This window comes from Heloderma suspectum, chromosome 5 (assembly GCF_057233095.1).
Source record: "Heloderma suspectum isolate Gila_16-S chromosome 5, 16-S_ref, whole genome shotgun sequence".
NCBI lineage: Eukaryota > Metazoa > Chordata > Lepidosauria > Squamata > Helodermatidae > Heloderma > Heloderma suspectum.
The window spans coordinates 183,328,348-183,341,272 of record NC_139462.1 but is presented as its reverse complement, the minus strand read 5'-3'; the positions used below and the strand labels follow the sequence as shown (position 1 = coordinate 183,341,272).

Sequence of the window (12,925 nt, the reverse complement as noted above, 5' to 3'; positions counted from 1 at the left end):
CACATCTGTTCTGATCCCATTAACCCCCCCCCCCCGCAGCTGATGCAAATGGCATTGTCAAAAACCAGCATGTTTGAAAAACCAAAGAAGCATTTAATGTCAGGCGTAATTTGGTCCTGATCATCAGACAGCATGTCATCCTCTTATACTCAATGCATGAACCCATTCAACTGGGGTATTTCGATCAGAGTCTCTTAGAAAGCAGCTCAGATCCTAATTGCCCAATCATACCCCCCTTTTAGACTCTTGTCCCTTCTTCCCTTTTCTCATTCGCCTTGATTTTCTTCAAGGCCTTCCCAACGTTGGGCGATCCCCACCGCTTTTCCGCCCCAGTGCTCTCTCCCTTGCCTTTGGCACCCTCCCTGGGTGCTGTAAATCCCGGTCCTTTCACTTCTTCGACAAAGTGACCCTGATGGGACTCAAGGAAGAAAGGGTGCCCCCAATCCCTCAGTTATATCCGAACTTTTTTTTTCAAGCCCTTCTCGCTAGTTGCCATTGGCACATCAGTTGGCCTCTTCTGTCTTAAAAGAAACCACAGAGGACTGTTGGCTGGAAGGAACAGATCGGTCCTTAAGCAGGAATCAGTCTCTCTCGGTAATCCAGGATACCAGTTCTGTTGGATCTCTTCCCTGGAGCAATCCTAAAAAAAAACCCCAGTGTAGACTAGAGGATCCGCCCAGGAGCTCTGCCTTCAGCCTGGCTTGGTTGCCCTTCGGGGAAGAAGAACATGCCTCCCACCCGTGCCTTCCAGCCTGCGCTCCCTGCGATTGCTGCCGCCGCTGCCGCTGCTTTCTCCCCATCACCATCCCTGGAGGGCCCTGCCTGTCTCGCCCCGCCGGCTCTCTAGCTGGCCTTGCAGCCCCCTAGCAGCTCGGTCATGAAGGAGATGTAGACGATGGCCAGGCGCAGCGTCTCGATCCTCGAGAGGCGCTTCTCGTAGGCGAACGTGGGAACCTTCTTCCTCAGCTGGTCAAAGGCTTCGTTGAGGTTGAACATCCTCTTCCTCTCCCGGACGTTGGCCGCCTGGCGCTGAGTGCGGGTGATGACCCGCTTTCGCTTGGCTCTGCCCCGGGAAGCAGCCTTCCTCCTCGGTCGCCCGTCTTCCTCCTCCTCCTCCTCCTCCTCCTCCTCCTCCTCCTCCTCTTCTTCTCCCTCCTCGGGATCCCCATCCTCCAAACCGAGTAGTCCCCCAGCAGCAGCAGCAGCAGCAACAGGGAAAGATCTGGGCGCCCCGGAGGAGGTGGGGAAGGCATAAAGGTCCAAGCAGGGCATCTTCCCTCGGGGGGCCTCCTCCTCTTCCTCCTCGGTGAGATCGGCCAGCAAATCGAGCATGGACGAGGCGGCCCCCCAGTCGTCCTTGGCCGCGGGCCATTCGCTGGCCTTGGTGGGGCCGTTCATGGAGGAACTGGGAGGACTGGTGGCTGCGGATGATGTCTTAGTTATTGCGACGGGAGTTGTTCCTCTGGGGCCAGCCTCAGATCCCCAAGGCTGCGGTCTGGGGGTGGGGTGGGGGCATTAATATTTATCACCCGAGAGATAACCGGATTAGGGGGCTTTGAGCAGGGACGGCCCGGCGGCCTGGGCTGATGAGAAGCGACAGGCAAAAAGGCTGTGTTGGAGTGGAGACCGCAGGCCAAAGAGAGCTGCCGTGGAAGGGGCAGCCTTTGCCCAAGAGATCAGCGCTGGTTCCTTCTTGGCAAGAGCCCCTCGCTGTTACCTGCGGAGCGGTACTTTTCTTTCCTTCTGCAGCCGCGACCAAAGGATTTTCCAGCCTGGATAGAGCTGGGGGGGTGGGCAGGGGGGGGGGGGCAAGAGAAGCTTTTTCAGTTGATGTCAGACAAGCGCAGGGAGCCCTTTAATGATGTCCTGAAGAGGGAACCTGCATGCCAAGGGTCACGGGGGAATGTTTGTCCCGTATCCCAGCGCAATGGAAGATTGAATGGCAGGACCTCCATTAGCCTAAGCAAGCATCGGTGGGGGTGGGAGAGAGGACCTCCCTTCCCTCCCCAATAGTAACTCTTGGAATCATCCCCTCCCCCCAAAACATCCCCCTCCCCGCTTCTTCTGGTCAAAGTGTGCAAATATCGACCCAGCAGGGCAGGCAAACATCGGCTTGCAAAGAAAACCTTTGGTCTCCTAGCGTCTCGCTCAAAGCGCTTCATCCAGGGTGCTATTTGGGAGCCCTTCGTGGCTGAAAAGTGGCCGGGGGGCGGGGAGGGGGAGGAGAAGAGAGAATCTAAATAAAAATAAATAAAGCGAACACTTGGGGACAACTCTTCCCCCGGGTCTGAGGCTCCCCGTGAGGCACAGCCATCTTTTCTTCTAATGTTGAGCTTAACCTTCATCTTGAATAATATTCCAGGAGCAGGACTTCGATCCTTCCTGTGTGAATCTCTCCAACTTTCTCCCCTCAAAAAAGCAACAACCCTGAAATGGCACCCCTGACGATCTGTAAGCTTTTCGTTTCCTATTCTAGAAAGAGCGAGAGACAGAGAGAGAGAGAGAGAAGGAGGGAGAGAGAGGGAGGGAGAGAGAAAATCTGGATTTTATTACTTTTAGCAGCAGACGAAAGATGCTGTTGATATTAGGAGCCAGTGCAAGCTACAGGACACGTCTACAGCCGCATGCGTTCTAAGTCGGTGAAAATCAAATCAGTTCTCAGACAACAAACGAGCCCGGTGACACCTTAAAGACTAACATTATATATATTATGCCATCAGCTTTCGTGGACCACGCTCCATCTTATCAGGTGCATGAGGTTATCCTGAGCTGCAGGTGTATATATCTTACTTTCTTCCTATCTTAAATTTGACATAAAATCGTCGGTGAAAGTCACAAGAATCTCGCCTCAACTTTCACTTCACAGATGCGTGCCCTTTCTTAAAATGCCCTCTGACGAAGTTTAAACTGGCCTCATGATTGGCTGTAGGTTTCTTTCTTCCCAGTCTTCAGCTGGAATCATTGCAGAATTCAACCAAGGACTATTGGTTTGTTTATTATTTGATTTATATCTTGCCTTGTCTTAAAAAAAAAAAAAAGGCGCTCAAGGCTGCTAAGAGCAATAAAACCAAGATTAAAATAAACACAGTTAAAACATTCTAGGCGTTTGCAATGTTACAAGAACATTGGTTCTTATTGGAGGTGCTTTTAAACAAATGGTTTGTCTGTCCTTTAGCAACGCCCAGCTCTCCAGATCATCTAATTAGTTCTTCTCTTCGAAAGTTTTTTTTTTTTTTAAAGCTATTCTCAAAAAGATTATAGTTAGAATCTCACTTGGTTGGCTCCAGATCAGTAAACATTCCCCACCAATAACACCCCCCGCCCGATTTGTTACACGCTGGGCAGCTGCTGCTGCAAATCAAACAGCCTTTTCTGTGGAAAACGAGAAGAGAAAGATTAGTCCTTGACTCCTGAGTCAAACAGATTTCCTCTGCTTCGCTTCCAGTGTTTTGAAAAGTTAACAATCCTGGTTATCGCAGACGCAGGCAATCCGAGGGCGTGGAGAATGATGTTACAACTTGGAGACAACATCCTGTACGGAAACAGTTGGTACAAAGGTCCTATTAAGTACGTTGGACAGCTCCCGGAACACAGCATCCTCTAAGGTGGATGAAACAGGTAAACATCATTTGTACTGTGCTATAGTGATCTCGCTCTCCTTCCCTTAAATATTTCTTAATCATACAATCACAGTCACAGTTATTTGGCTCCCCTCCCGCTCTGCCTTGCAATATCTTGTTAGCAAAGGTATAAAAAGAATACTTTATCTGTGTGTGTCTTCAGATGGTGTTCAGCTTGATTTCACTTGTGGGGATGCAAGTATTTCATTAAAAAGCATTTTGAATGCTGTTTATTTTCTGTCACTGCTTTACAGTGATCATTGTGTCACCATTTATTTTGTATCATGTGCAGTGCAATCCTATTCATGTCTACTCTGAAGTAAGCCCCATTCAGTTCAGGGGGGATTTACTGTGGAAAGCAAACAGACAATTAAGTAGAGAGTAGAAGAAAAGCCAAGGGTTGTTAACAATTGCTGAGGTGCAAGATATCCATATAATGATTTTCACACTGTAGGAAAGTAAGGTTTTAAGGATGCTGACTGCTTTGTATATAAAAAAAAAGCTGTGCAATTGGTGATATTTTATTAAAACTGCATTACATACTGTTGATGTGGTGGTTGTTACTGTTTCCCTCTAAAGATTCAGAAGTGTAAACTGGACCAATATAAACTGTCTGTCTGCTAACAGAAGGCTTCTGTTAGCGCAGTGCTGGGGAACATGTGGCCCTCCAGATGTTGTCAGACTGCAGTTTTCATCAGCCCTAGCAGCATAGCCAGTGGTAAGGGATACTGGAAATTGTAGCTCAAGAACATCTGGAGGGCAACATGTCCCCCAGTCCAGAGGGCAAGTCCCCCTTTTCTGTGCCCCTCAAATCTTCTCTGGAGGTTGGAATAACCATTGGAGCAGGTTTTGTGGGTGCAGCAGGGAGGAAAGGAAGGGCACGTTCCTTTGCATAAGCAGAAAATTTTGCAGTACTACAAAAACATCAGACTGTGATAAAAATGAAAAAGAGTGTGTGAAGACCTTTTCTTTCAATGGAAACTCATTTAGATCAGAAGCAGTGGCAAGGAATATGGTTATATTCCCCAGTCACAGATGGCTTAAGAAAGAAAACACTGCATGGGATCTCAAGTGGATGTTAAAATGTTATTTCCAGGTTCACTTACGAAACAGGCAAGGGCCAAAAACATAGCAGTGACTGTATGCCAAGGGACCGATCATCCCAAATGAGTGCTACACTGTACTTTGTCCGCAGTAACAGGAAATTTACAAGACAGCAAGATAAAACAGCTAACATTCACCACACCCTGGATGTGCAGTTAAGGGATTATGGGTTACTCACGGGAACGTTGGAAGCTGCCCTATGCTGGGTCAGACTATCAGTGCATGTGGCTCAATATTGTCAAACACCGACTGGCAGCGGTTCTCAGGGGTTTAGAAAGGAGTCTTTCCCAACCCTACCTGGAGATATTGGAGACTGAACCTGCAACACTGGCATGCAAAGCAGCTGTTCTGCTACAGAGCTTCCCAAGGGCCTTCACTTTGAGTCTTCATGTAAAATATTCTGACAAGTAGCCAGCATACCTATATCTGGATCTTTAGAACAGGGTTTCCCAACATGGTGCCTGCAGGCACCTCCAGTGCCACCCATGAAGGGGTCCCCAACATGGCACCCGTTGGCATTCACAAAACATTGTATTTCTTTATTTCCATTTTTTAATATACATATGTGGATTTGTCTATATCCATAGCAATGAATACATATGAAATGCATACAACTTTCTAGCAATTATATATAGGTTTCAACACAAGTGGACCAATATCCAAATAAGTATCCATTTGAAGGTGGCATCTACATGCTATCTGTTCAAATACTGAAAGCGTTGTAAGGCCCTCAGTCCACTGCATTATAGGAGGTGAGTGTTTACCCTTCTGATGTTGTTATCAGTCTTTTAGCTGTCAAAAGGGTGCAGAGAATCCATTTGCACTGATCAACTGTTAATTTCCATTATGCAAGCAAACAATTTAAAAGAGCACGTACATCAGTGAATATGAAAGACTGTCCCAGTACAAAATGTATCTGTGTAATAGCCTCCTGCCAAAAAGAAGCAACTACTGGACATTGTCAAAACATATTTGTAAAAGAAGCCTTAGCTGTGCTGCACTGCCAGCAATTAGCTGAATTAGACAATCCCTTATTAAAAAGACATTGTGGTGTCCAATAGATATGAAGCAAAAGTTTTTGCTGAATAAGATGCAGCCTAAGATCCATAGACATGACAGATAGATGGCAAAGTGGTGATCCACCGATCAGACATTTTGTGCTGGTGCCCACAGGAGTTTCTCCAATTCCCAAATGTGCCCATGGGTTCAACAAGGTTGGGGACCCTTGCTTTAGGACGATCTCCTTTCAAACTAGCATGGATCCACATTCATATATTTGGGCTAGAAGATAACCTACTCCTGCAGTAATAATTGGCAACCACATTGAAAGGACAGCCAAAGGCATTTTCAAGCATTAAAGCCATCCTTCTTCAAGCACAGGGATTTCTAAGTGACGTGTTTTGCTCTCCTTGCCATCGGGCAGGCCATATGGAGATGAGGGAAGGGTTTCTCTTGCTAGCATTAGAGCTAGCAAGGGAACCCTTCCCTTACCTCCAATCTCTCAGTAGAGATTGGAAATAAGAAAGGGATTTACTCACTAGCAAGTGAAACCCCAGGCAGTGCCACTATTATTTTTGTCAGCTGCAGCAAATGCAGGGAGATTGGAAAGCTGCCAGGAATGGCTTGGTGGGCCACACTTTTTGCACCCCAGAGCTAAACTTTCCCTGTATTGGGGAAGGGTAATGAAGGCATTTTGCTTAGCATAGGGATGATGATCTTCTCCCCAGTCTGGGAATGTTAAATGAATTTTGGTCAATAATTTGGAGCAAAACGGTGCTACAAGGAAGTGAAAATCTATTCACTGCTATGAGATGGTGTGGACTAGCCTTTCTCAATCTGGCACTCTCCAAATGCTTTGCACTTCAACTCCCATTAGTCCCAGCCAGCATGGCCAGTAGTCAGGAATGCTGGGAGTTGTAGTCCAAAACATCTGGAGGGCACCAGGTCAGGGAAATTTCTATTCAGGACTACTCCTGCTCCCATATGAACCAGTGTGTTCAGACCTCTTACTGAGGCCTTTGTGCAGGTGGCCCCACATGTGGAGGGCAGGTCAATGTCTATCAAAGACAGGGCCTTCTCTGTGGTGGCATCTAGACATAGGAATGCCCACATCAGCTTTATTCATCAGCTGCCTATATTGTTAATTTTTATTTGCCAGTGTAAAACTTTCCTATTCACCCATGCTTTTGGCAGAAACCAATTGTTCAGTGTGTGTGTATGTGTGTGTGTGTGTGTCTTTGGCCTATTGATTGCTAGTTTTATTTTCTGGTGTGTGTGTTTAATACTGTAATGGATTGTTCTAACTATGTTGGAACTCACCTTCGAGGCCTATATTCAAGAGAAAGATAGAATATAAATATTTTAAATCAATACATATTTGCCTGGTTGATTATGGTAATTAACAATGGGCAACTACTGCCCATTTTTTTGTGTGAGGTTTGCTACTCTATAGCCCAGCGGAGGCAACATAGGTAGGCACTGATGTGTACCCATATAACTTCCTTGGTGCCTGCCAAAGTGCCCTACCCCTTCCACTTTTTTTTCTTCTTTTTTAAAGTAATACATTTTCTTACTGACAGCTGGGATTGCTGTGGGCATTCTACTCTAGGGAGCACACTCATCAGTTAACATCTGTAACTCTTCAGTAAATATTAATCAAGACCAAAATCACTGCAACCACACTAGAAGTGGTGGTGTGTTTCTAGTTCTCTGGGAGTTATAACCAGTTGCCTACCAAACCACCTCTAAAATTCTTGATTTGATAACAAAGTGATCTAATTTTAATATTCAGCAACTTGAAAAAGTAAGAAATTTCTTCCAGGTAGCATACAATTACTTTTTAAATTGCTGCTGTTGTGGCAAGATTTACCAGTAAACATCCAAGGCTGAATGAATGCTGGTGAATTCCAAATATGAAATCTTGGATCCATCAGAGAGACATGAAATGCAGGGCTATGTTGGTAGCATGGTATGAGTCATTGTATATGCACCATTTTATGAATGATACTTTATTCTTCAATCACATCCTCCAAGGGGGATAATCAAAACAGGGCATGTATTAAGGAAGGAATGTCAACCTCAGCTTTGAATTTCCTGGTTTTTTATCAGGTTGTGTGAAAGATGCATTGGGGTTAAACACAGTTCTTTTCATTTTGGCTGTTTTGATTTAAATATTGTTTGTAGAACTCAAAATACAATAAGAATGCATGAATTACTTAGGAGAAGTGCCTGTTTTTCAAAGCATTAAACTGTTTTTAAAAATGATTATGTATGGATATTTTAGCAAGTTCTCCCATTCATCAGTGCTTAGGAAATATGTAAACATTAATATACAGCTTATTCAAAAGGCAACCTGTTTGAATCACATTTAAGATGGTTGAAATCTCTTTACAGTCCAATCCTAGATGTGTCTACTCAAAAGTCAACCTCAAAGAGTTCAATGGAACTTACTGCCAGGTAAATGCATATAGGATTGCACCCTTAGGTGTAGTGGTCAGTTCTGAAGTGCAGGCATTCATCATGACAGTCTCCATAGCCCCCGAGAAGAGTTCCCAAATGTAGGCAGCTGTGCTGGTCCAAATCAACAGATTAGTTCTAGCAGTGTTCATCTCCACAGGTATTTTGTAAAGCTAATGGGTCTTAATTGGCCATTCAAGACTAAGACACCCCAAAATACTTTGCATTAGAATATGGAACAGTATATTGTTGCTGGGAAAATTCACCCCCCCCCCCGTTACTGTGAAGATTACAGCTAAGCTCAGGGGAACAGGACGTTCTCGGGGGGTTGGGTGGCATATGATGTCGGCATCTCTACTAATCAGAAAGTGCTGCTGTTGAGTCCCTGTGAACCCTGGCTCCACTATACCATGGTTAGTGTCTCTTCACAACTATGACATATCACAAAGAAAGGGCAGTCCCATTCATTTTACAGGACAAACAACTATACAAGAATTTGAGGCTGCAGATTTTAACATGAGGAAATGGGAAGGAACTGACCAGAAAAGTTGGCAGTGTGTGTACACCACACCTGCCTCACAGGATGGCAGCAAATGTCACAATAAAACAATCAGACTATCAGGATAATGTGGGTATTTTCTCCCCCCCCCGCCACCCCCGCCCCGAGACTGAACATTGTGAAAGCTGAATCATGGAATGAGTTGGAAGGGACCAAAATGTCATCTAGGTTAGAGGGTCTCATTTGCTCTCAAGTAAAAAAGGCCTGGTCTCGTCTTGGCCATTTTCTGGATGGGAGACTGTTTTAAACCCCACTTTGATCAACTTGGAAAAAAGCTGAGAGCTTGTACCTTCTAAGCTAGCCTGCCGTCCTCAGGTGCAGTGGTGGAGTCTGTCCCATCTTCAGTGTTCAAGTAAGATTCAACCCCTAGTCTGGTTGGCTTCTGTACATGGAACGGGGAGAGGTACCATCTTGTCCTTTCCCTCAGGCGGCAAAATGGCCCTGCTCCCAGTATTCACTTAGTTTAAAACTATTCCATTCAGAGGCAGATATTTTGCTGGCTGATTCTACCTGCCAACAAATTAAAGGAGGGGCATTTATCCACCCCTTCCCACCTGTTAAGGCCCACCTTGACAATCCAGAGCTAGAATAGTGGTACTGTACTAAATGCCTCTTCAAGCCATAGTCACATGTCTTCCCAATTTCATATCTGAAATCCTTGAGTCCTTTGAACGGCAAATAATTGGGCAATTTGTGGGCACGTGGAATCATCCAGCAAAATATCTTCCCCTGAATGGAATAATTTGAAACTAAGTGAATATTGGGGGTAGGGCCTGATGAAGACATTTTGCTGCCTCAGGCAAAGGTCAAGATGGTGCCTCTCCCCATTCGATGTGCAGAAGCCCACTGGAGTGGCACTTGAATTTTACTTGAACACTTGGAGATGAGACAGCATCCATCACCACACCAGAGAGCAGCAAGCTACCTTAGAAGGTACAGGGCAGGCTGCATAGCACACATAGTTCTGTCCTCACCCTAATAGATCACTGCAGCTCCCTGCCCCCCAGCATCTGCTGCCTCACTCTGTCTAACAGTAGAGCTAGCCCTGACTGGGGGCATTATTAGATAAAGAAATGGATTTTAGTAGGGATGTGCATGGACCCCCAGTCCGCTTCGGATGCCACTTCAGATCCTCTAAAGCAACCCCTATCCATCTTGGACCAATTTGGCCCCCCTTCACTCCTACTTGGATCCAAATCCGAAGAGAGATTCGGATATCTGGATCACCCATTTTTGGCGTTTTCCCATTGACTTGCATGGGAAATCACAAACGCACATAACATTTTTAGTTTTTATGATACAGACATGAAATTTGGAGACCTCTCCACCTCCTGGGACAGGAGGCCACCTGCAAACTTTCAGACAGTTTGGCCCAGTGGTTTTTGTGCTAGGTGGAGTTAAAATCTGATGTTTTCCACAGAAACTCTCAAAGCAAGGAGCTGTAACTTCTCCCTGTTTCCATGCATGCACGTGACACCTTGGCCCTTCCCAGCCCCCCTCGAGGGCATCCCACTTGCCAAATTACAGGCTGTTTGGCCCACTGTCTTGTGTGCTAGGTGCAGGCTGAATCTGATATTCCCAAAAACTCAGACCAAACTCAGAGGGGAAAGTGTGTTGAAGCAGAGGTCACTATCCCTAATCTCTGCTGCAGGTTGCTTTGAAGTGCAAAACAACCCTTATTCAGAAGAATCACTGGCTCAGCCTCTCTATGGCTGAATACACACATTACCTGGCAGGCAGGCTGGAAGAGGTTGTTTTTTTAATCTGCTTTTGTTTATTTCTAGCACACCCTAAATGAATATTTTGAATGTCTCTTGAATGAACATGGCCAGTGCCTAGCCCAGAAGGGCCACTGATTTTTGAACGCTGGAAACCTCCACCTGGTGGACCCATCCCCCCACCCCATCTCCTCCATGGTGGCCTGCCTAAGCCTCTTGGGGGTGAGAGACGGAGAGCTTGCAGGAGTTCCGGAGGCACTACCAGCCTTCTGCTGGCCCCTGCTGCCAGCCTGCTGGGTCGTGGGGGCCTCTTCCCAAGCAAGACTGATTGGTGCTGCCTCCTTAAGTGCAGGAGCAGGCTGCTGGAGCTGTAATGCCCTGGCTGTTTCCCCCTGCTCAGAGATGCCTTGCAGTGGCGGCACACAGCAGTGCTGGGATCCGCTCCCAACTCAAAGTGGTCCCACATGATGCTGCCCTGACGTTTCCGTGGAAGAGACACAGACTGCCTTCCTTGGCTCTGGGGGGCACCACATTAGCGGGGGGAACAACGGAAGAGGGGTCAGGTGCTGGAGCCTCTGCCTGCTGCTCCTCCTCCACCACACCCTGGAGCATCTCCTCCTCTTTGCCCTCCACCATGCTGAGGACATTGGACACTTTCGACCGAACATCCAGCAGTGGGCTCCCCTCTTCCACTACAGAAGGAGATGCTGCTGCTCCTCGTTTTCCAAGAGTGCTACTACTGCCTCCGCCAGCCTCCTCAAACAGTGACCTCAGGGCACTGCAACTGGCCTCCACACTCTACTGCCCTATTGCACCAGGACGCACTATCCGGATAGGGGGAGAGCCAGCTTGCCTAATGGCACTGCTAGTGACAGCAGCCCCTCACCCACCTCTGCCCAGAAGAAGATGCCCCATTGGGCTGGTTCATTTTGCCACACAGTGGACTATTATTGGAATAATTCGTTAATTGATATAAAATAGTATGTGTGTGGTGCTTTGCACACTGTATTGAATTGTGGATGTATTGCTTGCTTGACCCAGCACAAGCATGCACATATAGAGAAAGGGAGAGAGAGAGAGAGAGAGAACAGCAAAAGAAAAGCAAATACAGAACTACCTAAGCAAAGAAAAGGGATTTTTTTTATTTTATATTAAATTTTCTTTTAAGGAAAACATGTAAAGTTCAAGAAATACAGGATAGTGGAGGAGGAGACACAGTAAGAGCCAAGAGCAAGCAAAGAATAGAACCCCCCCACCTCTTTATGTTTTTGGAGGATCAAGCCAGAAAAGACACAGACACTTCATTTCTGAACTGGGGGGGGGGGAGAGAGTAAAAAAAAAATAAGGCAAGGCACAGGCAGGCTGCTATATTCCCTTATTTTAGAATTTAGAAAGAAAGGAAAAACTAAATGGTTGAATAATAATTAAAGGGGGGGGGGAATAGAGGAACAAGCCCAGAAGTAAATGTTTGTTTTGTAAGTTTTGCTCTGACTGCAGCTTGTTCTATTATTCCTTCCTCCTCTACTCTTTCTTCCTTAGATTTTTTAAAAACACAGTCCTATCTAGACTTTTCAAAACAAACACAGCCCTCTCCAGAGTCCCCAGCTGATGCCAATAGAATGGCAGGGGTGGGGGGTGGAGCAAAGGAATGAGAAAAAAAGAAGCAAGCTAATAATAATTGCTAACTGTTTGTTTTTAACAATCAAGGAAAGACAGGATTAGACAGAGACAGAGACAGAACGAACGAGTTGGAATAGAATAAGGCAGCTGCAGCAACTGACAAACTTAGAACACAAATGCACACAGCCCTCTCCCAAGTCCGAACCAACCAACGCAAGCAATGGAATGATGGAATGGCGGCGGGCGGGGTGGAGTGAAGAACAAGCGAACTAACTAACTACTACTAACTGTTTGTTTCTAACAATGAAGGAAAGACAGAGCTCAACGGAGAACAAAGAAGAAGCTGCAGTGAGTGCATCCTAGGGGTGGACGAAAGTCACTTACCTGTCCTCGAAGCTTGTTCGCGGTGGGGGGGAGGCGCTTCGCTGCTCCCCCTGCGAAGCTCAGGCCAGGGGGGGAGGCTTCCCGCCTCGCCCGGCCGAAATTCAGGCCGGGAGGGGGCGCCTCGCCTCGCCCGGCCGCAAACTCCAAAGTTTTTTTTAAAAAAAACAAACGCCCCTGTGATAGGCTACGTGACGATTAACGTAGCCTATCACGGCTAGATCTGCAAAGTCACCCGTGATAGGCTACGTGACGATTTACATAACCTATCACAGCTGACTTTGCAAATCTAGCCGTGATAGGCTACGTTAATCGTCACGTAGCCTATCACGGGGGTGTTTTTGTTTTTTTTTCTTTTCTTGGAATGGCGGCGGCGGCAGCCGGTCGAAAGACCGGCTGCCCTCCCGCCCCGCACGAACACCCGCCGAACCGCCGGCCGGACCCGCCGCCGGGAGGGACATTCGGCA

The 12,925-nt window shown here is 46.7% G+C and overlaps 1 protein-coding gene across 1 annotated transcript; it reads right to left on the bottom strand.

The window, feature by feature from the left end:
* Positions 1–843: 843 nt before the first annotated feature.
* FERD3L (Fer3 like bHLH transcription factor) lies at positions 844–1,332 on the bottom strand. The gene has a single exon (XM_084859824.1). The coding sequence runs from the start codon at positions 1,330–1,332 to the stop codon at positions 844–846; it is 489 nt and encodes a 162-aa protein (XP_084715950.1).
* Positions 1,333–12,925: the final 11,593 nt, after the last annotated feature.